This window comes from Setaria viridis, chromosome 4 (assembly GCF_005286985.2).
Source record: "Setaria viridis chromosome 4, Setaria_viridis_v4.0, whole genome shotgun sequence".
NCBI classification, from domain to species: domain Eukaryota; kingdom Viridiplantae; phylum Streptophyta; class Magnoliopsida; order Poales; family Poaceae; genus Setaria; species Setaria viridis.
Window position 1 is genome coordinate 34,725,641 of NC_048266.2, and position 27,940 is coordinate 34,753,580.

The 27,940-nt window shown below is 45.5% G+C and overlaps 1 protein-coding gene and 1 long non-coding RNA gene across 2 annotated transcripts; both read right to left on the reverse strand.

Moving 5' to 3' along the window:
- Positions 1 to 301: 301 nt before the first annotated feature.
- LOC117853917 (uncharacterized) lies at positions 302 to 1,384 on the reverse strand. Its single transcript, XR_004640149.2, has 2 exons — positions 790 to 1,384; positions 302 to 702 (listed from the first exon to the last, which is right to left on the reverse strand). It is a non-coding gene; the product is annotated as an uncharacterized lncRNA (long non-coding RNA).
- A 9,202-nt stretch (positions 1,385 to 10,586) lies between these two features.
- LOC117851666 (UDP-glycosyltransferase 90A2) lies at positions 10,587 to 12,477 on the reverse strand. Its single transcript, XM_034733534.2, has 2 exons — positions 10,700 to 12,477; positions 10,587 to 10,621 (listed from the first exon to the last, which is right to left on the reverse strand). Exon 1 carries the CDS (start codon positions 12,236 to 12,238, stop codon positions 10,748 to 10,750), a length of 1,491 nt encoding a protein of 496 aa, XP_034589425.1. The 5' UTR covers positions 12,239 to 12,477; the 3' UTR covers positions 10,587 to 10,621; positions 10,700 to 10,747.
- Positions 12,478 to 27,940: the final 15,463 nt, after the last annotated feature.

Consider the following 27,940-nt stretch of genomic DNA (forward strand, 5'->3'; position numbering starts at 1 on the left):
TTCAGTGATAACTTTTCGAATTCTGTTGATATGGACGAAATTCACTGGGAATTACAAAACGACCTGCTTAACAATTTCAGAAACATGTAAACAATCTGCATCTTGTCCGTTCAATGTTGTTTTTGCACCCGGCCCTTTTCTTTGACTTCATGAGTTCTCCTGATTTCATTTGCACAGCACAAGTAATAAGTTTGTTTTCTTGCCTGAATGTTTTCCGTAGTTTACAAATAGGAAATGAGCAGGAAGCGTTACTTTAAATACGGGAGTATTCTTCACTTAACTTAACTTAGCGCGGACCATCTTCACTTAATAAGTTTGTTCATTATTTCACTCCAGTTTTATTCAGTCCATAGCGATAAACATAAGTACATGAGAGACGGTGTTACAACCCGCGTAGCTCAGTACCGTACGGTGTTCATTTCTGGAGTACTATCCGTTTAGGCTACTGTTGGCATTGTCAACCTTTTCTTTTACCTTACGTACACACCATTGAAACGTGATCAAGGGCTCAAGGCAGCCATCAAGGCCATGGGATCTCTCCATTCGGTGGTGGAGCCGCAGCGGGTGTATGATGAGGATACGGTGGAACACGATGGCCGCAGGGGATACCAGGCCCATAACGGGGCCACAGAGTGCCGGGACGGTGCACGCAGGGATAGGTAGGTTTCAAACAGCCGGGGCGATCTATCCCTGAAATACACGCTGTTGGGAGCACCCATGGTTATTACTGTACTTATTAGCAAACATATACTCGTATGAAGGAAGTAGCAGCATGGACGATGGGCCAACCAGCGTCGCGGGCTCCGTGGCAAACGGAGCTGGCCATGGCCACTACGAGCAGCGCGATCTGCAGGAGCGCGAGGAGACGGGCGGTCTTGGTGGAGGACGCCATCGCACTTTTGCTGGCCGGCCGCTAGCTAGATGCTTGTCCCTAGGTCAGTCCCTGTGAGTTGGAGTTACGCTGCCGCTTGAATCTTGATGTAGCATTGTGATCTTTGGAGGCCGTATTTATAGGAAAGAGGAATGCAAGGGAAGGCAGCAGGTTGAGTTCCCAGTGCGCCATAGAGCCAGAGCCTTGTTTCTTCTCGATGACCACATCCTCGTCTTCCACGGGTGAAAATCTTCGGTTAGTCGTCGTTAGGGATGAAAGCGGATTGGATCGGAGCGGATAATAATTTTTCCACATCCTCGCCCATTCTTTTTTGTCGGATGCGGAGCGGAGCGAATATTACACGAATGCTGTTATGGAAGCGGATTTTCTCGGATTGCCGCAACTGGTGCGGAGTCAGTGAAACACTAAAAAATCATTGCAATATAGAAAAAATAATAGATGATCGAAACATCAAAACCAGATATTGCAATAGTTAAACAACCCAAAAATCGATCATGCAACCCCACAAAATGCATACCTCTGCAGCACTTGCAAAATCCAAAAATATCTATCGTAAAAGGACGGAGCATCTAATGCAACATATTTAGATGTTTCGTTGCATAAAGGAAGTAGCTTTTGAAGACAAAAGGAATCTAAATGCAACATTGAGTTGTATTTTTATCTTATTTTCTTCTTTATTAGAATATTTATATTAGTACATGCCTGCTGCCTTCAATTAATATAAGAATCCAACTTTAAAGTAGTACCACCTTTATTCTATTACAACTTGTATCAAATTTTCCTATGCACCTTGCCGGAATCAAATATATTTTTCTTTAACTCTATTTCATATATATAAGGTGACAACTATAAGCAGAACTATGGCTGACTGTCCAACTAGCTAGGTTTGTGTAGTCTTAGGCTCCTAGCGCAAACAAATATTTGCGAGTCTCAAATAGTTTGCCAGGTGGTGGATGGTTCTATGGTAGGCAAATTCTTATTATTAAGTCGGCATTTGATAAAAATTTGCTGCTCCTTGTTTTTTGTTAACTAGTTATGGTGTTCGTCCGTTGCAACAACTTTAATGAAAAAAGAATTTCTAGATTCTTTCTGTTGAGATAATTAAAGTTTTGTAAGTTATTGTTCCTAAATCTAAAACTTACATATAGTCGATTATTAAGGCACAAGGAAACCACAAGAGTACAACTCGGCACAGAAGATCATCCCTGCACACATATAAGCATACATAGATCAATGCACAAATGATCCTTGAGTATAGAACCATCCACCACCTGTTTTAATAAGCAGTAAAGAGTAGTAATTGGTTATCCCTTAGACCAAAATCATGGTCATCCATGGTAGGAGCTACTAAAATTTGACTATATATCCTACATCATTTATCATTAAGTTTTCCTTAGAATAGTAAAGTCTGATCAATTATAAAGCTTCCAATCTAGATTCCTTGCCTTTTGGTTCGCTATATCTGTGTTTCATCCTCACTGAAAATCTTGGGATTGAAATCCTTCGCGTAGAACCTTTTTTAATAGTACTTGCAGCTCTTATTGACTGATTTTATATTGTTTTCCAGTAGTTTATCTTTGTGTTTTTTCGCTTTTATGTCCCATAAGCTTCCTTTGCTCTTGGTATCAAGCAGAACCATGTCAGTACTGCTTTGTAATACTATTTAAATCTTTTTTTCTTGTAGCTGCATAACATTTTTAAACATTTTATGTGGGTCAACTAATAACAAGTAGCAAGTTCCTTTTTTTCCTGGTTCTATGCTGTAACAACTAACAAGTTTATGTTCCTTCGCACTTCTCTTTTTCCTTCTCAGGTTCCATGTTATAAGTAGCAAATTTTGGTGTGGCAACTAAATTCATTTGGCAGCATGGAGCATGCTGCCTTTAGCTAGCTACTTTAGGGCTCAATTGTTTACAGATTCTGCTTGACATTTTATCAACCACAGTCTCACATTTGTGAGAATCTCGTTTTGTTGACAAACCAAAATATTCTGCATATCATCTTTTTGTTGACTGCAGATTCACTAAGAAGATATGGGCATCCATCATGGAGTGGCTAGCAATCCCAGCATTGCACCCGAGGGAATAGACGCAACATGACGGTGATCTCCATATGTGGTGGACGAGTAGAGCAAGATCAGCTACAAGCTCGCGAAAAGGCCTCTGCTGCTTAATCTACCTTCTAGGTAATCTAGAAGGAGAGGAACATGAGGATTTTTTATCAAAAAGAATCCACAAGCGACAGAGTTTTCTTTAGAGCTAGAGATGAATTAGATAGTTGGACGATGGCGGGGGGCTAAACACCTCACCACCCTTGCCGGCCGGACTTAGCTAGTCTTGCGCCACGGTTTTCTCTTTTTCCTCCTTTTTTGATCTAGCCAAGACCCATGTGGGATACCCTTCTTTTTAATATAATTGGTAGCTCTCCTGCCAGTTTGTTTCAAAAAACAAAATATTTTGCATATATGATCCTATTGAAGAAGGCTCACTATCTATGTCACCATATGCTACAATGAAATTTTATACACAAGATGCCCTTAATATTACCCATTGATGGATGATAGATTGGTGATTTCATATGTAGATACATATGACTTTGTAATTCTATTGGAAATTATCACTTATTTCCATTATAATGTATTGCATTCATTTTTATGCTTGGACCTGCTCCATTTGGTGATGGGATCCTCTAACGTCAGAGTCGCCGTATATTATTGTGACATTTGGGGAAGTGGCCCATGTGCCAGTAGGAGTCCCTCTGCACATAGAAATCTCATCCGACGTTTGGCCCCGCAAGCTCTTTCACTTTTCAGCGCTATTAGCGCTTGGATCGTCCGATGGAAAATTTTTCATCGGATGTTCCGATAAAATATTAAAAATTATCTAGTACAATATCAGCGATCAATGTTTGCAACATGAAAAATAATGTGTAAAAATAACCACGTTGTTCGACTTTGGGATAGAAAATTCCCACCGCAACATGAACTATATTTTTCATGCAACATTCCTTGTGAAATATGCAGAAATAATAATTATAACATTAATACTTAACTATTGCAATATATGCTGAGTATTTTTTTTTAAGATTCCGGATACCGTTCACTTTTTGTATGGTTGGCACTTGCAAGTCTTGTTTGAATGCGGCATTAGGAACTCAGCAAACATGGATGCAACTTGAATGAAAAACGGATTGATCTTCCCCTAAAAAATGGAATCATCTGCGCAAAATTTATTTAAATGAAACGATAATCAAATCCAGTACAAAGTTTAGCTAGTATCCTGAATTTTTCTAGCCGATGTACACTATCATTCATTGCTGATTTGCTGCATGATTGAGGAGAACACAAGGTCATCATCAACAATCGAAATCCAAAGAAAGCTGATGAATTAACTAACTGGTTTGTACTCTCGGTCTTCGTGGCTCATGAACAGAACTGCATCATTTAGACATGCAACCGTTGCACGCTGCTGATTCCCCTCTTGTTAACACACTAGCCATGATGATTCAATTTGGTGAAAAACCTGCGTGGCACCAAAACTCTTCACTGAATAATATAATCAACTTCCTTGTAATGTGCAAGTGACCCATAACTAGCAATCTGCCTAATTAGATCCAGCAATAATTATAATAGCCCAACTGGTGTATGTTTTTCAACAAAACACACATTTGCTTTGCTCGTGTGGAATTCTACGCTCAAAGAAGTTCCATCAACATTCAAACATTCACTCACAAATATAATAAAAAAGAATAAGCATATTATTGATCCTTAAACTGATGGTAAACACATCCACACAAAAGAGGCTTCTGCTATTGGTATTGTAGTAGCCTTACTACTGGAAACAACAAAGCTATGCTTATTATACGCCAAGCTAAGTCAACAACAATACCGGGAAAAAGAAAAGAAAGCTATGGAGCAAGAAAAGAGCGAAGCAAACTTCTCTTCTGCCCCTGATGTGTAAGCAATTTACGTTTGCTTGCTGCAATGACTTACCGCACCTTCACTGGCTTCCTCCAGTCTTTCCATGGATCCTTCTTTCACTTCATGTTGACATTGTTGTGGCCATAGGAACCTTGGTTGTAGTTTTCATCGCTGCTTCCATCGTCGATGCCTGCGATAACGTCGTTTTCACATCACAGCTAGTACGTAACATCATAATGACCTGCAGCCCCATTGTTAGTAGCTGGTACCATCAACTTTAGCCTGACCTGGAGGAGAAGCATCTTTGGACGGTTTCTCATCTTCCTTCTTGCTTTGGAACTTGTGGAGGAGGTGCAGAGTTGTGGGTGGTGCTCGAGCAGCGTCTCTTGCTGCGAAACAAGGCAAAACCATTGTAGTAGTAGAAGCCCTCAATTGCATTGAAGCCATTGGAGGACTTCTTTCATGTTTACAGGAGGCGGCTGTACATATACAAGGCCACCAAATAATACGACGGTGTCGTTTTTGTAAGCGTAGGACAACTAAGTGTTGAAGGCAAGAAAAAGAAAAAGGTACCAAATGATCCGACGCCCTAGCTCAGTACCATCGGATTAAGCTTATTTACTTAAGAGGGTTTGCATGATAAGATGAAGAAAATATAGTAGCACCGGACAATCCAACGTGTACAATAATAAAGAAGACGTCGGAGTTCTGCCGGCTCCTCCCTGGTCCTCCTGCTCAGCTGTGGCCGCGCGGCTGCTGCTGGGACGGCGGTGGCTGGTGGCTTGTGCTCTGGAGACGGACAAGCCAAGTAGGCCGGCCGGCCTAGGCCTATGCACGCTAGGTCACATGCAAATACCATTTCTTGTGAGAGACCAGGCTAATGAACTTCCATGGACGGCAGGGGCAGGCGAGGAAATACATCAACTATACGAGCTCAAAGTCGTTGCATGCCATGCGACCTCGACTCGCGTTCCTCGATGGCCCAGTTTACTTGCTACGGCATTTAAAACACTACAAGCTTGAACAAGCATGGAAGAAGCGACAAAGTACATATATGATATATACGAGTATAATAGTAATATATACAAAGTACATATAGTGCGGTTAAATTCAAAACCCATTCTTCTTATAATAGACTCTTTCATCTCTTCCAAACAATAATTTTAGATGCCCTAAAAACAATTGCTTTAGATTATTCTATACATACAACCACGTATCTTTATATTTTTAATCAAAACCAATTTCCTTTTGATGCTCTATATTGTTGAAATAAGTATATAAACTAAATTTACACATGTATTACATGAATCTTGTAGACTTGTTGGTTGCTCAGTTGGCATCAACGTAGCTCTTGCAAACTACATAGTCCCTGTCACTGATCTAATCATTCTGCTTAATCCATCATCTATAATTGATTATATGTTGTCATACGCGTACTCAAAAACCACATTTTCATTGACGCCATTATCACCGATCTAATCATGCTACTTAATCTAGGCCACAATTAACACGACACCATCGACTGCCACATCCCAGCCCGCATGTACATGACGATGCTTCCTAAGCCCTCACAGACATCACAGACATTGGTCTTCTCGCTCCCGCTGCCCTCCACGTTCCTCTCTACCTTTGAATCACCATCTTGTGGCTGCTGCTCCTACCCTAAAGTTGCTCTACCATTGGATTGATTGCTCTACTGCTGGATCCAACTGCTAGTCTTTCCAATTGCCCTCTATATCTCTCATTGTTGTCCTTTCCTCCCATTGGTTTGTCTCTTAGGGGGTGTTTGGGAGGAGGGGATTAAACTTTAACCCTATCACATCGGATGTTCGGATACTAATTAGGAGGACTAAACATAAGCTAATTACAAAATTAATTGCAGAACCCCTAGGTTAAATCGCGAGACGAATCTATTAAGCCTAATTAATCCATCATTAGTGAATGGTTACTGTAGCACCACATTGTCAAATCATGAACTAATTAGGCTTAATAGATTCGTCTCGCGATTTAGCCTAGGGGTTGTGTAATTAGTTTTGTAATTAGTCTAGGTTTAATACTCCTAATTGGTGTCCAAACATTCGATGTGACGGGAGCTAAAATTTAGCCTCCTCCTCCCAAACATCCCCTTACTATAAGCCCTACTCTCTTGTGGCAGCGTAGGTCAGCAACAGACAACAATGCCTGATTGAATACGCGTCTCTCTCTCTCTCTACTAAATCTCTTGCAGGGCACTTATGACATTAAGGGGCTGTTTGGATATGAGGTGCTAAACTTTAACAGTGTCACATCGGATGTTCGGATGCTAATTAGAGAACTAAACATGAGCTAATTATAAAACTAATTGCAGAATCCTGTGCTAATTCGCGAGACGAATCTATTAAGCCTAATTAATCCATCATTAGCAAATGGTTACTGTAGCACCACATTGTCAAATCATGGACTAATTAGGCTTAATAGATTCGTCTCGCGAATTACACTTTATTTGTGCAATTAGTTTTGTAATTAGTCTATGTTTATTACTTCTAAATAGTATCCAAACATCCGTTGTGACGGGTGTTAAATTTTAACAAGCTGGAGCCAAACCGGCCCTAAGTTATATCTAGGGCAGTGTGGTTTTCGTGATGGTCACGGTGCCGGTGTGTTTCAGTTTAGGCGCTTGTCAATAGAGTTGGTTCCAATGATGATAGTTGTCATGAACGAGATCGCGTGAAGCTAAGCACGGTGGCCTCATCATTGGACAGTCACCATGTTTCTCGTTAGACTTGATTGAAGTGTCCCGAGTGTTCTCCTTCTCACCTGCCCTTATATATGGTCATGCGGCTACCTCCCGATTGCCAGTGCCAACAGGGCCCTTCAGGGTGATTTTGTCTATAGGATCTGTCAATTTTTTCTCTCTCCTACCAATCATTCACCTACACCATAGCTTTGTAGTCACCTGCAAGCGGCTATGCATCTTTTGGCCCTTAGTGTTGCACGAAGTTGGCACGAGTTCAAGGTGCAAGCTATCGGTAATGATTTACACACTCCCATTGTCCGACATCCACACTTGTATGCCCTCTCGACGAATGTGGTGGCATTTTAATAATGATACTATGATATTAATTGATTATATTGAAGAATAATGCATGATAAAATGGCGAAAATGAAAATCATTTGTGCCGGTGCATTTTTGTTGTAATTTTGCTGGAAAAGAGAAGTGTTTTGCTACACAAAAACTAATTAAAAATATTTTAAAATGTGTTTGATTTCTCCATGCGCTCACTTTTTAATTGAGAAAAGATTTATTTCCAAACGCGTCTTTATTTCCATCCCTACCATATCCTATCAATATAGGATTGTAGAGTCATTCCCGTACCATATCTGGTAGGTAACTTTCCTGTTCTAATTTCATTTAAATATTTATTAGTCGTAGTCGATATGATCCTTTTAGATTAGCTTAGACTATTAGATCTTCCTAAAATCCAATGGTGCATGTTCTTTCCCTTTTCTGATTGACATGGTAATTTCTGACCCTCTTTTAATTTAATTAACACTGTTGTATTAGGATTTACTCTACCATAGAATAGGCCTGGTAGTGGGGCGGGTTGAAATGGGTTTTATGGGGCGGGTTGTGACGCGGGGTGTGTTTGAATGGGTTAAAATGGGTTTTAGTATCTAATGGGTTGGGACGGGTTGGGTATATCAGAAATGCGGGTTCGGGCGGGTTGAATGTGGTTTTTTGTTTGAATTTGTATGGGTTTAACTCATAGGTTTAACTTTCAAGTTTCAGCTCTTGACGTGAGGCCATGATATAAGTCCAGCCGCACTACTTTGCACAAAGTAGCGGACTATTAAACTAATTCAACTGCAATAAATTTTGATAATTTTTTAAAAATTTTAAGGTGTGAACAGGAGGTTTTAGTTTTAAGGTCAGACTCTTGACGCGGGGCCCACATATAAGTCCAGCTGCACTGCTTTGCATAAAGTAGCGGACTGTCAAACTAATTTATTTGCAATAAATTTCGGTCAATTTCTCCAAAATTTTAAGGTGTGAACGTGAGGTTTTAATTTTAGGGTCCGACTCTTGACGCGGGGCCCACATATAAGTCCAGCCGCACTGCTTTGCACAAAGTAGCGGACTGTCAAACTAATTTATTTGCAACAAATTTCGGTCAATTTCTCAAAAATTTCAAGGTGTGAACGCGAGGTTTTAATTTTAGGGTCCGACTCTTGACGCGGGGCCCACATATAAGTCCAGCCGCACTGCTTTGCACAAAGTAGCGGACTGTCAAACTAATTTATTTGCAACAAATTTCGGTCAATTTCTCAAAATTTCAAGGTGTGAACGCGAGGTTTTAATTTTAGGGTTCGACTCTTGACGCGGGGCCCACATATAAGTCCAGCCGCACTGCTTTGCACAAAGTAGCGGACTGTCAAACTAATTCATCTGCAACAAATCTCGGTCAATTTTTCCAAAATTTTAAAGTGTGAATGCGAGGTTTTAGTTTTAGGGTCTGACTCTTGACGCGGGCCCACATATAAGTCTAACCGTACTGTTTTGCACAAAGTAACGGACTGTCAAATAATATATCTGCAACAAATTTTAGACAATTTCTCTAAACTTTTAAGGTGTGAACATGAGGTTTGTATAAATTTATAGGTTCATGTACCAAACCCACGGGTTATATCAATTTGTGGGGCGGGTTGGGTTGGATTTACACAATAGAATTATGGAGCGGGGTGGAGTGGGTGAATGAGTTAATTTATTGCGGGTTGGGGTGGATTGGGGCGGGTTTCAACCCATTAGCAGGCCTACCATAGAACGCGTACACCTTACTTTCTCCTTACTAATTCAAGCCGGCAATGACCAAGGACTTTCGGGAAAAAAGAAAGCAAACATTTGTAATCTTAAATTGGAATCTAGTCTTATGATTCAGTACATAATCTTGTATTGGGATCTAGCGGCATATGAGGTAGTGGCGCGAGGTTGCACACGCTCTCCATCCATTCATTAAGACAATGGCCTTTGCGAGAGGTCGATGGACGTCGTCGTGATACTCGGCAACATGTTTGCAGGCACAGTGAAAATGGCATGCCTTTTTTTTCTATGCACATGATAACGGGAATACATGTTATTGGCAATGTTATTAGCTTGCGAGCTTCCCCGCAGTATTTGTGCCTTGGAGATGCTGCACGCCCTACAAAGTTGTAGCGAACCAACCTCCTACTGCATACTTGATGTAGAGCCGTTTAGCGATGTAGGCCAGCGGTGTATGTATCAAGGGGGCAGTGATTTCCTTTTTTATTCACATATTTTACTTTCCTACTGCACCCATAAAATTGGGCAGTTATTTTGGAAGGAAATTTGGCCTGCTATTCTTTTATTACCTGGAGAGGAGACGAACGTAATATAAATCTTTCATCGTACTGAACATTCTTTCTTTTAATATAAATTTCATCGTATTGGACATTGACTCTTTGAGGTAGTATGAACCCTTAGATTTTTATAAAATCCAACAGTGTATACTCTTCTCTTTTCTTGATTAACGTGGTAATTTCTAAACTCTCTCGACGAACGCGGTGACTTCTTTTAACACTGTTGTATTAAGATAATAGATAGATATGATGGCAAACTCATCGCACCATTCTTTTGACATTTTACATTGTTTTTCTGCACCTCTGCACGAGCACCCAAATGGATAATCTGAAAAAATTGAACACAAGTGTAGAATCGACACCTTAAAATGTAGTGCATCTGATGACTATAATACTCTCAAACTTGTAACTTCAATCCTCTGACTTTCAAATCTCAGCATTATTCGTTAGGATACCTGCACGATCATATTCAAGGGCTGAGGTACATAGAGGAATACAGGACAAAATAGAAAACTTTAAAGGAAGTGCAGTACTGTAGTAGTTTGACACTTCTGTCACTTCAGACTTCAACAAATGAGCAACTACATTTTCCCTTCATCGACGACGTCACCGTAGGTCCTCTGAAGCTCGTCCACTAGCTTTCCCAACGCGACACGTGAAGTTCCTCCTTCGCCGACCGCTGACTTCGCCGCTCGCCGCGCCCACGCCGCCCTCGCCCGCATCTTCTTCCCGGCCTCGCCGTCGGCGTCCATCAGCGTCCGGACCTTCTCCTCGACCTCCACCCTCCCGACGACGACGTCGACCGCCGCCATGCCGCCGGCCTTCGTGTGGATCCTGACGCCGGCGCCGACGATGTCCGCGACGTGCCTCGCGTTGAGGTGCTGCTCGGCGATCATCGGCCACGCCAGGATGGGCTTCCCGGCCGCGAGGCTCTCCATCACCGAGTTCCACCCGCAGTGGCTCACGAACCCTCCCACTGCCCTGTGGGCCAGGACGCTCCTCTGCGGGACCCACCCGCGGACGATCCGGCCGTTGGGGCCCACGTCCGCCGGCGGCGACCACGTGTCCGACCTGACGACCCAGAGGAAGCGGTGGCCGGACTGCACCAGCCCGTGCGCTACCTCATCGAGCTGCGCATCGGAGATGTGGGCCTGCGTGCCGAACGACACGTAGGCCACCGATCCCGGCTGCGCCGCCCTCTCGTCGAGCCAGGCAAGACAGCCGTCGGGATCTTGCTCCTCCTCCTCGAGCTCCGACGTGTCGCCGGCGGCGAGGAACAGCGGGCCTACGAGCCAGGCGCGGGCGCCGGACTGGTAGAACGACTCGAGTGGCGCCACGTAGTCGTCGTCTAGCGCGGCGATGCTGTTGACCAGGACGCCCCAGCTCAGCACGTCGGAGAAGCCGACGTCGTCGATGAGGAACCGGACCACGGGGTCCTCGGGGTTGCCAAACTTCACCACCGTGTCGGGGACCTCGTCCGCCGTGATCGCCACGTGTTCCGGCATGCCTGGCACGTGGAACGGAGCGCCGGCAGGCTCGCCGCTGGCCGCCGCCGCAGCCGGGTTCACGATGAGCGCCTTGCAGATGGCCATGGAGAAGCAGGACATGCCGTGGAACACGACGCGTCGGACGCCGGCGTCGGCCGCGGCGCGGTGCGTGAACCCGAGGAAGAAGTCTGAGACGAGCACGAGCGGTGGTTCCGGGAGCGACGCCAGGAACTCGGCGAAGGGTCCCCGGAGGAGCGCCGTGGCGCGCAGGAACGCCGGGTAGAGGGACGGGCACGGGAGCGCGTCGGTGGACTCGATCCCCGCGGGTAGCGGCGGCAGGGACGGGAACGGGAGCTCGACCAGCGCCACCGACGGGGGCAGGCGGCCGGCGGCGAACGCGCGGTTGGCCGGGGTGGTGAGCAGGGTGACGCGGAGGCTCGTGTGGTGGGTGGAGAGGGCCGTGGCGAAGTCGAGCAGCGGGAGCGTGTGGCCTTTCGCCATGAAGGGGAAGATGACGACGTGGTCACGGCCAGCGACGTTCGCGGCATGGTTCGCTGCTGCGCCGCCGCCGTTGGTGGTGGCCATGGCAAGCTGAGGCGTTGCTGACTTGCAGTGGTTGGGTGCGGCAGAGTTGAAGTCTTGCTGGGGTAATTTTTATACTGCATACAAACTTGATGACTTCTTGTCTCTATCTTTTGCAGTCTGCCTGACAGCTTGTGGCTATGTCCAATTTATTCATTTTTCCAAGGTTATCTGCACATAAATTTCGCCCGGATCGCCGTCACATCCGGATGAAGAAATGATGTAAACATGTTGGGTTGTTGGCACGAAACAGACGATATACACTACATGACATGTTTGTTACACTTCAGTTGGATTTTCTGTGCGTTTGACCCCAAGTTGTCTTGATCTTGAGAGTTCTTGACAAATCAATGCTGACATACATGGTTGCTTGGCACTTTGCCGGCTTCCGTCTACCTTTCCTCCCTTTTTTTTTCAACGTGTGTTGGCAGTGATGTTAACGTATAGTAACGTGTTCCTATATGCTTTGCATCGTTTAGCTGCAGGTGCCAGTATAAAGCTAAGCAATCACTCTCCAAAGCAAAGGTGAAGGTCATATGGTAAGATACAAGGTGGCATATCTTTACCGATCGATCGAGATCGAGATGCTGCTGGCGATGCCTAAGTGTCCCAATACATTGTAAAATGACAACAGGTAACACAGGGCATAGTATCATTGTGTTATGTTTTCTTAGTAACCTCAAATCAATTAATTGTTTCAGATCTTGTGTATCTATGTTTGTTTCAGTTTCTAAAAAATATTCTTAGTGTATGTCATTCTAGAATCTTAGATTTTTTTTTTTGCCTGATACCAGAGATGATCGAAGGACAATAAGTGCTCCTTTGGGATAACTTCTTTTTTCTGAAACAATTGAACTCTCTAAGAATAAAAAAATTAAGCTATCCCCATTTGACGAATAAAATAATAATTGAACGAATTCTCTAGGAATCTTACAAAAGAGAGGCGGACCACTACAAAACAGTTCTCTAAGAATAAAAACTAAAGCTATCCGCATTTGGGCAATAAAAGATTGAACAAATTCTTTGAGAATCTTACTAAAGAGAGGCCAGGGGCCAGGGGCTACCAAGTAGAAAGGCTGGTTGAGCAAAGTCTAGTTAGCCCGATAAATTAGATCCTAATCCATAAGTTAGTTAGAGAAGCAGGCTTTCCATTATTACGATTTTCTTTGGGGCCATTCGTTTTATTAGGCGTACTATGATTTCAAAAGGTCTTTAAAGATATCAGTTTCTCTCACAATATATCATGATTGCTACAAAATCAGTGTCATATTAAAAAAAAACTTTATCATACCAAGTTTTATACACTAAGCATGCAAAATTTAACTAGATGTTGATAAAGAAAAACATGAAGCTTTACTTTCTAAATTTATAATATGCCCGAGGGAATATTTATATAATGTTGTCGATTTCTTGTCGGCACACCTAGTGACTAGACTTAGATTTGATGACAGGGATTCGGAGCGTGAGAGTTGCTTTCAAAGACTAGATCACACGTAAAGGGGTTTTTTTCCAGGTTCGAGTCCCCCGGAAGGAAAAAGCCCTACAACCTGAGGAGGTTTGAGCTCTCTTTCTCTCTCTTGCGATCATGCTTCGGCATCTAGGCATGTGGCATGACCCGTGGCCCATCTCATCGGCCCCTTCCGGCTATGGGGCCTCAATTAAGGGTCAGAACGAGGTATTTGACATATAGCATTTTTGCATGTAGATGTAGAAAATGCACAACGCCACCTATATTTTTCTGTTCTTTCAGGTGCCAAGTCAAGAAGGATTATTGAAAGCAGCGATCGAAGATGAATGCTGCCAGAGATGTCAATGGGAATAGGAAATGTGACAAAGGCATGGCTATCCAGTTCATGCTAATCCAGATGCTATCGCAGAAATCTTTATCCTAACCGGCTCCCATCCTCAGCTCATCCTGCCAGTTATCGAACCAACACTAATATACTATGGAGGCGACATATATGACAGTATCCATGCAGGTGCCAAAACCGACACGGGTATTGATTATCGCTGCCCACACCCAGTTATACGCTACCGGTGCTGATTGCAGGCTGATAGGGATACTAGAATTTCTGTACTGGTGCTAATTATAGCCTTGCTCGTGCTGTTAGGAAAAAAAATCACAATTGACAGTACGATTCATATGCAAATTACAATTTCCTCCCAAGTTCATCTACATAACAGCTACAATAATATAATATTCACATATGATCAAATATAAAGTAGTTGGGATCAATATTTCAAATACTTGTTCTACGTAAATGGGAAAAACACATTGCACTCATTTGAAGATGATTGCATTTTCTATCACTCATTTACTGCAAGTAATAGTGAAACTAGAAATGCATGTTGTGGTCATCATTTACCAACACAAAAGAGCATACAACAGCATACTACAACCAAATTATTCAAATTGGCATAAGTGGAAAAGAAAAGAAACAAAAATAGCTAGAGCAAATTCATGCCTCAATTGATCAAGTTGATTAGCATATATGAAAAACATTTCATCTACAAAGTGTTTGACCGGGGTGCGCTTGAAGTAGACTTGGAAAAGACCTTCAAGGCTACCTTTGTCAAACATCATTTTGCATAAACTCTTGGTACTCATCAAGTAGGCAAAGAACTTTTATCCATGAGGATAAGACCTGGTACTACGCATCACTATCAGTAGTGAAGAAATGTAATAGAGGTAGAGAACAAATTTGTGCCTTAGTTGACCAAAGTATTATGAGGTGGTGGAAGGACTTCAAATATATATATATATATATATATTGACGAGGTTAAAATGGATCCGTGCATTTTACGTAAGAAAAGCAGACACCCGCCGGTTCACGCGAGCCCACGCGCCAGATCGACTCCAGACCACCTAGCAGCCCGCGCGCCCCTCCACGCACCCGGCAGCCCCCACACACTAGGCCAGCCCAGCGCGCCCGGAAGCCGACGCCGCTCGCACGCCCTGCAGGCCGCAGCTTTGCTCGCGTGCCCGCTGCCATGCATGGTGCATGCACCAGTCTGGCAGTAAAAAAACAAAGATTAATGAAGCCACGGACGGCAATCGGCGCCACGCCCACGCATGCAGGAGGAGGAGGCAGCTCTCGCGCAGTGTGGGCAAACGGAGGCAGCGTTCGCGGCTCACGCGTCGCGTGCCGCAGGTGGATGGCAGCGGCGGTATTGCGAGGAGGCGACACGACGAGAGGCTGAGAAAAGTTCGAGACCGTCTGTGCTGCTCTCAGGGAAAAAGAAAAACAAAAAAAAGAAGCATCCCGAGGGGAGCGCAGAGCGCGTCTGGACGTAAGGCGCGCATGCAACGTGCTCACCCTCTGCTTGTAACGTCCTATATTTCTACGAGATGTTTAAATTTGCAAAAATATGAATTTCAAAAATTTTATATTTGTAGAGTGAATTTTCCAAACTATAAGAATGTCTTCATTTGATCTTTCCTAAAATTTCTACAATTAATTTATAAACTAAATTGAATTCCTAAGGTGTACTATGTGCTAGTGTGGATATTTGAGTTCATTTGGAATTTATTTGGATTTGTTTGAGTGGAAATTGTATTTGAATTGGAATTCAAATACAAATCAAAATAGAAAACTAACTAAACCTAACCTGGACCCAAACAAACCTAGCTAATCTCACCAGTCCACCTAACTAACTACCCGAGCTAAGGTAGATGTAAAAATCGGAACTTCCGGTTTTCCAATCTCAGAACTTCCAGTTTTCACATCTCGTAACTTTCGGTTTTCTAGCCAAACCGCCTCCACGGTGCAGTCGCTGACCGCCTGGCCCCGCATGTTAGCCGCCCGCGCCACTGTTTTCCTTTCTTCAACGTGGCACTCACGCGCGCGGCATGGGCGTGACAGTGACGTGTGCGCCGCGCACAATGCCGGCCATGCCCGGCCCCTTTTTGCGCTGGTGCCCGTGGATGCTCGCCACGCCGCCCAGCCATCCATAGCCGCCCAGAAACCCTAGCCGCAGTTTATTAGAGCCCGCACACCAACCACTCTTGGTCTCCTCCGCAATTGGGGTTTTCCCCTTCACCCACCGCCAATTGGAGAAGAGGAGAAGGGAGGAGGGGGCGCAGGAGGGGGGAGGACGCCGAAGGAGGAGACTGTTGCTGCCCCACCGGAACGCCGCCAAGCCCGCGCCCGTACGACTACGCCAGCACTATTGCGCTCCCTGCACGGCACCACCTCGCCACCGCACCACCATCCTCCCGCCAGCAAGTCCCCCAGGTGAGCTACACGGCCTCGCTCGCTTAGATGACCGCCGGCCTTCGAGCCATCTCATCGCGATTCCCGCAGTTGTGCGGGCCACGACCCTGGGAAGCCCAGGTGCCCGCGCACACGACATGGCAGTGTCACAGCCGTGGCCAGAGCCGCGCAATCGCGCGCGCGCAAACCTCACTGCGGTCAAACTCGTGGAAAACCGGAGCTACCGGTTTCCAAATCGGAAGTTCCGATTTTGATCAATTACCCTGAACCGTCCAGAGTCTTTCCCGGAAGACCTCCCTAAGAGAGCTAGAACCGGAACATTCCGATTAGCCTAAACTAGAACTTCCAATTTCAAACCGGAACATCCAGTCCCAAACTAGAACTTCCGGTTCTTCAAAGTCGGAGCTTCCAGTTTTCGTCTCTAGAAACTAGAAACCTCCCAGGACAGCTTAGCCACCGACCTATAAACCTCCAAAGCTACCTGTAAAGCCTTGTGGCAGTTTGCATCCAGACTGTAGTTGACCTACGGCCAGTTAACAGCTAACTCCTTTTATTTCCTATTTTCGCCTATCCTATCGAAATTTCAAAAAATGTTTTCAACTTCAAAAATTCATAACTAATTCATTCTAATTTCAAAAAATATGAAACCAGTTTCATAAATTTTCTAAAATCATGCAGCACGCGTTAGACTAGGCTTTGTTCTTGTTTGGTTCTTCTTTGGATCTCTTTTGGGTTTACTTCGCAACTAAACTCCTGGTAATTATGTTAAATGCGTAATTAGGAGCTGCCGGAGACTCGAAGATGAACCCGGAGCTGGAGCCGTTTGAGGACTACTACGAGGAGGAAGACTACTCAGGTTCATGCCCATTCGATTTGAATACCTATTAGGCATTGCTAAATTAGTATGCTAGTGCTTTATTCCTCGCATGATGATGATGAACCTTGCATAGCCTTCATTTTTCCTTATATCCTTGTTTGACCTACTACTATACTACTTATATATGCGATGTGTGATGCTTGCATGTGTATGGGATATTGTGATTAGGATTCTTGGTGTGAGTGGGTTAAAACCGGCAGGAGAAAGTGTTTTTGTGATACTTGATGGGGGTGAGCTTCACACAACCCAATCTTTGGACTGGGGGCTTGGGGTCCACTCTCAGGCATTTCCTGTTTGGTACTTGTTGCAAGTACACAGTTGAGGAGCATAGGAGTTGGTGGTGATACCTGTTATGGGTGCAGTTGTGGACCACGTTCTGGAGACGCTTTGGGAGTTAGGAGCTCGTCCTAGTCTGTAACATCTGCAGAAATCACCAACCAAAATCATCCGTTAAAGAATCGTCTTTAAAATCTTTTTACCGCTGAGCTCCCGGAAATCGAGAATTCCCCCGGCGATTTCGCCGTCCCGGCACCCATGCCGACCCCTACCTTTTTATCCGTGCCCGTACTTTCCATCGCGTGCCGTCGCTAGACGCCGCGCGCGTGCTCCGACCGCGTGCCGCAATCGCCGCTTGTTCCCCCTCCCTTTTTCTTTCTCTTTTTCCCTCCCCTTTCTTTTTCTTTTCCTTCTTCCTTTCTTCCTCCTTCTTCCTTCTTCTTCCTCCTTCCTCCTTCTCTCTCCTTCTTTTTCTTCTTCCTGGCGCCCGAACCACCGGCCCCAGCGCCATTACTCCGGCGCCCCCCTTCCTAGCGCCATACTCCTCCATCGCCGGCCCCTTGCACGCCCGGGCCCGCGCCGCCCGCCTTGGCCCCGCCGGCCACGCCGGCGCCATCGGGCCGCACGCCGTCCCGCAGGCGCCCCGCGCTCGGCCCCTCCTGGCCCCGCCGGTACGCCCCTGGCGCCACGCCGCCCGGCCGCCTTGGGCCCGCACCTGGGCCACGTGCCGCCGCCCGGCGCCGGCTCCCCGGCCAGTCTGGCCCGCCAGCCACTCCGCCCGGCGCGCCACCACCGGACCCCCACCTCCCGCACGCCACCGGACCCACCCCTTGCCGTGCCGACCACCGCGACGACTCCTCGCAGCACCCACGCCACCGGCCCGGCCTGCTCGGCCCCTACCTCCGCCGTACGCCGCCCGTCGCTCGCCGCACGCCATCGCCGGCCCCACCGCGACACCGGCCGCCCCTCGCCGGCCTATAAAAAGGGGGCGATGCCCCGGCCACCACCGCCACAACCCGCCGCACCCCCTCTCCCCGCCACCTGCACCGACTGCTGCCGCCGCCGCCACCCGTGCGCCGCACCCATCCGTGCGCCGCCGCCCGAAGCCTCCGCTGGCCACACCTCCCTCCTTTCCCGAATCCCCAGAGTAAGGAGCAAAATGGGGCCACCACGACCTCCTCTACCCTCCCCCGCCGCTTCCCCTCATCGCTGGCGAAGCCCCGGCCGCCGCCCCGGGCCGGCCGCCCCTCCCCTCCGCTTCCTCTGGTCCGGGTAGATAGAAAGGAAGAAGAAGCCCTCCTTTCCGATCTCACCCCCAACTTTCCCCAAATTACACATAGACCCTTCCACCTCTCTCTCAGGCTATTTCACAGATCGACCCCTCCACCTCCGAAAGTATTTAAAATAGGTCCCTGGTTTATTACAAATCAGTCCTAAACCTCCTGTTTAAGCCCCTAATTCATGTTTAACCCGTCATTTCATGCGCCAAACTTCCTCCAATTAATCCTAAATTTTACCACGACATCCTCCAGAATACTTCCGCCGATCTATATCCAAATTTCCCAAAAATAATCTTTCTACCTATTTTCCGTTCACGTTTTCTGTTCGGAGCTCACGGTTAAAAACCAATCTTTCTTTCATTTATTTGTGTGTCCGTTTGTGTGTGTCGTAGATCACGGATTGCCCGAGGAGGAGCCCGAGGAGGAGTTTGACCGCGAGCCCGAGCCCGAGGACCAGCAGCACGAGCCGGAGCTCCCGGAAGGCTTGGAAGACGGCAAGTCCAATCTCACCCTTTGATGCATACTTAATACCTAGTTTTTCAAACACAACCTATTGGCCTATTTTATAAAATGCATATTGTTTTATTGCAAGAAATGGTTGGATAGCCACCCCTTGATTGTTATGAACGTTCCTTGTTGTCCTATGTTTATCTCTAAATATGACTTGCTCTGTTTAGATGATAACCACTGCTAGAACGCTTAGGAATTTATTACACAACTCCAATCATTATTACGATGGTTTACTTGGAGAATAACTATGTGTGTGTGTGTGTGTGTTCAATTGGGAAAATGGTTTTCCGGGTTCAAAGGAAAGAAATGTGTAGATGGGATGGATGGGCGTTTCTTGTGTGAAATGCCAGAATGTTGTGCTCGTACCTTAGTGGTTGAGTAAAGTTGGGAGATATCCATCTCGTCTTGATTAAGGACCGAGTTGATGTGTCATCTTGCCTAATTCAAACATCGTGCAACCACTCGACCGTTGTATGGGCAACGGCTTAGCATAAATCTCACTAGCTGAAATTGTTAGTCCTCAGGGGTGCTGGTGAGCAACGGGAGCCCATGGAAAAGGAGTAAGGTCTTGGTGACTTAGGTCCCGGTTACGGTCTCGTGGACGAGCCGTGAACCCCTTGGGTGCTTCCGTGAGGACTAGCCAGTCTTAGCTAAGGTGGGTAATGGCTTTGTTAGGATCCGCACCGACACTAAGGTGATCGAGCTGCGGTACCCTACTTGTGGGAAAAGTGTACAACCTCTGCAGAGTTAAAACCTATCCGGGTAGCCGTGTCCATGGCATTGGACGAATTACGGCTTGGTCACATAACTAGCACTCGGGCATGGATGGTCACATGTGTGTGTGCGTGCGTGTGTGTTGGATTTTCGGAAGTGTCCGGCAGTTGTGCCGTGAGCTATGACGGACGGGGAGTCCGATAGCAATAAAATTTGGATGCTTTGGGTAGGATCAACCCAGTCAATATTTCAGTTACTAAAGGAAAAGCTTTACTGAAAACTTGTTTGAAAACAAACCTGTGCATGTGTGAAAAATCTGGCTTTATTGCAAATGAACCTTAGCCTATCCTTGTTATATCCTGTGCATATACTTGTTTGTATCCCCCTCCGGGGATGGGGTTGGACTTGTTGAGTACGCTCGTACTCACCCTTGCTTCGTTGCTACAGAGGAAGACCCGGACTTCATCGCCGAAGACCTTGAGTAGAGGTTGTGTCCGCACCCAACGCTGCCTGTGGTGTTGGCCTTTCCAAGATGCTGCCGCTGCCGTGTAATCCCGAGTGCTGCCTTTTGGCAGTAGCTTGGTTAGCCGCTGTTGTTTATTTACTTCTTATCGCTGCGTGGCTCTCACGCCCACTCCCTCGGGAGTTGTACGGTAACTGAATTATCTGTCGAATAAATGTGCTATCAGCCTCCTGGGACTGATATTTGTATCACATTTAGTCTCTACTTATGTGGGGACGCTTCATGGTCTGAAACCGAGTGGGTCTCCATGCTTCATGGGAATATGTTAAACATGCACGCCACTCGCTGAATTATGGATCTAGGCCCGGGTCGAGACTGGCAAGTGCAGTACCATACCTGCCGTAGGATAGAGTATCAGTGTAGGAGGGAGTGGTGCTGACCTTTTTGCCCCCCTGATTTGCTTTTGCCCTCGATTGGTCCCGGTGGGAGTGCTTCATAGTTCCGAGGTGGTCCTCTGTGGGGGATCGCATCTGAGCCCGGATGCAGGATGGTATCGTAACTCTCAGGTTCTTCGCTTGGTAGGGTGATGTTCAATCGGCTGATCCCCGGTTGTCTCACTCCGAGATGCGTCCAGGTATACACACTCTGCAGAGTTAAAGCTATACGTATAGCCACGTCCTCGGTCATGGACAACCCTGTGTCGCGATGACTCTCCATTGTTTTTGGGAAATCTCTACCTCCCCCTTGTAGCTACTTGAGTGTTGCGAGCCGCAATTGTAGTCGGGAAGAGGGGAAGCTGCTCCCTTTCCCTTTAGGATCCGGCTGTAGTTGTTGAGAGGCGAAGTGAGGGAGTCTTTGCCTCGCTCCTAGTATGGAGTTAGGATATTGGTGATAGGGACCTTGTCGAGGCAGGTGTACCCGACGTGCTGGGAGATTGGGATGGTGGATATGGAGTTTTATTCTTTATGCTTATTGCTGCATAGGAAACCCGAGCCTATTCCTTGACTATATATTTATGACCACTAGTAATAGGCCACTTAAAGCTTGCATACAGGTGGTGACGTGAACCTGTCCCAATCCTTGGGGACGGCTCGTGAGTTTGTAGGTTACGAGTCCGCTTCGACAACAACCACGATGGTTGGTATGACTGAGGGTTGAGGTGCTACGCTCAAGAATGCCTGTGGAGATGATCGTGATGATGGAGATGCTTCCAAAAGCTAGCTACCGCTGCATTGGTTTTATTCTTGTCGATTAGCCCAAGGAGCATGTATCAGATCGTACTCTCACATTCTGGGATGTAATAAATAAAATTAAACTGTTATCATTGTATGGATGTGATATTATGCTGAAATGAGTTCTGTATGTGATAGCTACTAATCCAGGGACTATCACAAGGATACAGGGAGTCGGATTCTCCTCACGAAAAATCCAGTTCATTTCACTATTCTACTCCAGGAAGGAATTAAAAAGCAAGTTAATCCCACTAGCCACTGGAGAATGTGCATGCACAAAATCTTTTCACTGATTTCAATCTTTAAAATGCAATATCTTCTAAACCATAAGCCCCATATTCGATCCGTCTGAGCATTTTATTGGAATAAATACGCTTAACAAGGTGAGACTATGAAAGCTATATTTTGCTGAAGTTTTTAAGTACTGTGTAAATAATTTGTTGTTATAATCAATGTCCAATTACAACTATTGAAACGTAGATAATTGCAACTGAAAATATACAAAGGTCGTTGCAACCAAGATGATAGATACAACAAAGAGCAATTACAACTGGTCAGTTCCTTCAACTATAACTAGGACAATAATCTAATTGCATCTAGCATAATAATCCAGTTACAACTAAACTAGGAAGCGATGCATACGCATCACAATTGCAACCAGAGCGCTAATTCAGTTACAACTAACAACTAGAGCAATTGCAACTGGTCAAGATCTCCACAATTGCAACTAGATCAATATCTCAGTTACAACTAAGATAATAAGCTAGTTACACATGTCATCACAAATTACAACTGGGGCACTAATCTAGTTACAACTAGAGCAATTGTAATTAATCGGGTCCTCCAATTGCAACAAGGACAGTAGCCCAGTTACAACTAGGACGATAACCTAATTATTACTACACTAGGAAGCCGTGCACACGCAACCACAATCCAACTAGAGGACTAATCAAGTTCCAACTAGACCTGAGCAAAATGTAGGCTGGGCCGGCAAAAAGCCCGGAATGGTTCGGGCCAAAAAAAACATGACCAAGCCCGCCCACGAATAGCTTTCGAGCCTGTCATTTCAGGCTTTTTTCCGACTGGGCTCGGGCCGGGCTGGGCCACCTGCTCTTTTTTAGTTCAAAAACAATTAAAAAAATAAAGGTCACAAGCTGGGCTTAGCTCACGGTGAGCTTGGGCTGGGTCAGACCAAATTTGCTCAAGTTGCAACTGCTTGGAACCTCGAATTACATTTGGGACAATAACCTAGTAACAACTACACGAGGAACACATGCACACACCATCACAAATTGCAGCTGGAGCACTGATCTAGTTACAACTGGAGTAATTGCAACGGTTAGTCGAATTACAACTAAGGTAATAAGCTAGTTACTATGCCGTTGAAAAACCATTTACAATTAGGACAATAGCACAATTACAACTAAGGTAATAAGATAGTTGCAACTAGTCAGGTCCTCCTCGACAAAAACCATTTAAATATTTGTATGCCCATTAAAAATATGGCAACATCAATAAGCTTACTATATCGTTGCAAAAACATTTACAATTAGGACGTGCATTTTATATTACCAAGTGCACAGACCTTCCTGCCACGCGGGCGCTTTCCCTCACACGTGCCCCACTGACGACTCCTGCACGCCCACGCTGGCAACTCCCGCGCGCCCACGCCCACCCCCCGCGCTGATTATTAGGGCGTGTTTGGATCGCTGGGCTAAAGTGTAGCTCTCGTCATATTGAATGTTCGGATACTAATTAGGAGGACTAAATATGAGCTAATTATAAAACTAATTGTAGAAGTCCTGGGCTAATTCGCGAGATGAATCTATTAAGCCTAATTAATCCATCATTAGCAAATGGTCAAATTATGGATTAATTAGGCTTAATAGATTCGTATCGCGAATTAGCCCCATCTGTGCAATTAGTTTTATAATTAGCCTATATTTAATACTCCTAATATCCGAACATTCGATGTGACAAGGTTAAAGTTTAGCCCTTAGCAAACAAACGGGCCCTTAATTGCCGGGCGAACACGTACTGCGCACGCGTTAGTGGGTGTTTGGATACCTCTTGCTAAACTTTAGTCCCTTTTAGCCCCTAAAATGCCAAACACCCTTTCTTATTTGAGCTAAACTTTAGCCCCTAAAGTTTAGCCCATAAGCTACCAAAGGGTTGCTTATGGGGGCTAAAAGGTGCACTTTACATCCCCTTCCCTCATTCAATGCCTATCTGATTGCCCCTCTCTTTCTTCCCCCCAGTCGCACCCACCCATCCGCACGCCCCGCATCCTCCTTCCTCGCATAGCCCGTGCGCCTTCCCCGCCGCCGGCGCCCCTGCGCCATTCCCGCCGCCGCACGCAGCTCCAACACCCATCCGTCCAACCCACTCGTCGTCGACGCCATCCCCGCCGCCGCAGGCTGCTCCTTCCCCCATTCGCACGCCGCTCGTACCCCCATCCCCGCCCCCGCCCCCTGCGCATCCCCGCCGCCGGACCCCCCCCCCCCACACACAGATCCGCGCCGCCGCACACCCCCCTCCCGGATCCGCCACCCCCTGTTCAATCCCCATCGTCGCCACAACTGATCCGCCACCCCCTATTCATTCCCCATCACCGCCTCCCCTGATCCGCCCACCCATACTCCATCCACCGGCGCCGTCCCCGGATCCGGCCCCAAACCCACCAGCAGCACCCCGTGTCCATGGATGGCTACCATGATTGGTTTTCGTAGGGGGCTTCATTCTCGGTGGCTCTGTTCTTCCCTCATCCCGCTGTCGTCCCTGACCTCGACAAGTTAGAGCTATTGTCCCAAGTCCCGTCGCACGCACCGGCGGCACCAAGTCTCTCGGTTGGGAGGGTTCCATGGAGAACCTTGATCTCAACTCCCAGGATGAGGCATTCCCCTTCCTCAACGAGTACTCAGGATTACTGGAGCATGGAAGAGGACGTGGCGATGGCGGTAGACTCAGCTCGTTTCAACCTCCCTAACCGAGCGTTGGTGGTGTTTACATTGGCCGGGGAAGGAGTGTCGCTGCACGTGGTCCTCACCGTGGCCGTGGAAAAAGTGTGACCGCTTCACATTCGCCACCTGCAGGTTGAAGTCCTCTCCGGCATTTCTCAAGAATGCCTTATAATGTTGTTGAAACCTGCATTATAATGTTGTTAATACTTTCTCTGCTAGTGCTGCAATACTCTCTTGGCAGTGGCATGGGATGTGGTGCATCTCTGCTGGTGCTGCCACCTTTCCATCGTTCACGAACACGGGGATGATGAAGAGCTAGACGATGAAGCTGAGGACTCCAATCCTTCTGTAAGCATCCTATGATACTTATCTTTCCATGCTAATGTTCAAGTTATTGCTACAAGATGTTAGAATTGTTTGTTAGGCTTGATGTTAGACTAGATGTGCAAGATGTTTGATGGTGGACTATTTATCTTCCCATTTTCTGTGTTAGAACAAGTTTGACAAGGCAAGTTGGAGCGAAAAAAACACTAGTATTTTTTGTGAACTAGCTGTCGAGCAATTGCGGCTAGGGAATTGCCCAAGTGGGACGACGAGTACCAAATGTTACAAGGAAATAGCACAAAAATTCAAAAAAAAGACTAACCTTAACCATGAACTCAAACAATTCAGAAACAGATGGACACAATGCAAGAAACTATATGCTTTCAACAAATTGGCCATGTCACAATCAGGATTAGGTAGAAAACCTAATGGAGCAATTTCAGCTTTTTAGGATTGGTGGAAACAGAACAGTAAGGTACTATTTTTTCTAAGTGCATTGCTATTTTCCCATTTTTTGTGAAGTGCATAGTGTCTGATTTTCCTATTTTCTATGCATTGCAGAGTCCAGAGTGCAAGAAATTTTCTAAATTCATACCACACTATATTGATCTCTTGCATGAGTTGTTCCACAATGTGATTGTTGATGGAACATCGTCCACCATAGCTGGTGGTGTTAATGAGGATGAGGAGTATGCTGAGGAAGAGGGAAATGATATAGATGCAAGCCCGATTAGTAATAGCAATCGAAAGAGGAGTTGCAGCACAAATGATACAGCATGCAAGCCCATCAAAGAAGAGTAGAAGTCCATTTTTAAACATGTTCAAGGGCCTCATAGACACCATGCAAGCTGGTTGCTCCAAAGATACCAACACCATGAGGGTTAAGATGGAGTTAAAGGTGAAACAAAAGGAAATGGAGATAGAACAAAAGAGGAAGCAAAGGGAAATGGAGATGGAAGAAAAGAGGAAGCAAAAGGAAATGGAGATGGAAGAAAAGAGGAAGCAAAAGGAAATGGAGATAGAATATAGGAGGAAGGAAAAGGAAATGGAGATGGAAGAAAGATGGAAGATTCAGGAAAGAGAGGATTATGAGATACAACAAAGCCTTATGTTGGTACAGGAATGTGGAGCAATAGAATAGTCAGAAGAATTTTTCATGGCTATCGAGTTGTTTGCCACAAGATATAACCAAACTGTTTTTGCCAACATAAAGACAAATGAAGCTAGGTTCAAATGGCTACAAATTAAGTGTGTCAGGAACAAATGAAGCTACTGTACCTGATCATAAACAAATGAAGTTACAAGTGGTTGCCTCGGCCCAAATTAATGTTTGATGTTTTGTATGAACCATTTAATTTTTGAACTATTTGATGTCTTGTATGAACCATTTCATGTTTCAACTATTTGATGTCCTATATGAACCATTTCATGTTTGAAATATTTGGTGTCATGTGTGAACGATTTCATGTTTGAAATATTTGATGTCATGTGTGAACCATTTCACTATTTACATGAAGTCTGATCAATTTTGTTATGTTTGTATAGATTCTGATGGCTCATTCTTCATCATCATCAGATTCTGATGATGAGTGGCTAATCAGAAGGAAAAGAAGGAGGAGACAACTTGCTACCGTTGGTGCCGTGCTCGGTATGTACTATTATGACACATACCTAAACAAAGCAGAATATAGGGTTGCTTCAGAAACTGGTTATGAATGGGTTATTAAAACACTAGAAAATAGGACATCTTGCTACAACATGTTCAGGATGAATAGGGATGTGTTTGATAGGCTTCACAATCTCCTTGTCCAATATTATGGATTAAAGTCAACGAGAAGAATGACATCAGTAGAGTCTTTAGCTATGTTTGTGTGGATTTGTGGTGCCCCTCAAAATATGAGGCAAGCTGAAGATCATTTTGTTAGGTCAATTGAGACATGTAGTAGGAAGTTTGACAAAGTACTGTGCAGTGTTTGCAAGCTTGCCGGGGATATCATTAGACCAGTAGACCCTACATTTAGTATTGTGCATTAGAGGTTGCAATCTTCACGGTTCTCTCCGTACTTCGATAATTGCATTGGAGCAATAGATGGAACACATGTGTCTGTTGTTGTGCCAACAGACAAGGTTGTCCAACATACGGGACGACATGGGTACACCAGCCAGAATGTGTTAGCCATATATGACTTCGATATGAGATTTACTTTTGTTGTTGCGGGATGGCTTGGGTCGGTCCATGACATGAGAGTCTTCAAAGATGCATTGACCAAGTATGGCGACAAGTTTCCACATCCTCCTCAAGTACTTCCCTGTTCTATGATCCACTCCTTCACAAACTACCAATCCTTTGCATGAATGTAACACGAGTAATATGGATGTGCAGGAAAGTTTTATCTTGTGGACTTTGGGTACCCAAACCGATCAGGTTATCTTTCACCATACAAGGGTACAAAATATCATCTCCCAGAGTTTCGACAAGGACCACTTCCAAGAGGTAAAAAGGAGCTCTTCAGTTATGCACATTCATCATTAAGAAATGTCATCGAGAGGTCTTTTGGAGTTTTGAAAAATAAATGGCGTATTTTGCGTGATTTACCGGCTTATCTAATGGCAAAGTACAGCTGAATTATAATCGCTTGCATGGCAATTCATAATTTTATTAGAGAGAGTGCTATTGGTGATGTGGACTTTGAGAGGGCGGATCATAATGAAAACTATGTCGCACCTTCAGAAACATCGTCATCTCAAACAAATGCAGGTACTACCTAACACAGGACGAAGATCGCAACATGAACCAGTTTCGGGATTGGATAGCTGATGGATTGTTCAATATGTCGTAGCTCTATTATTTTGTG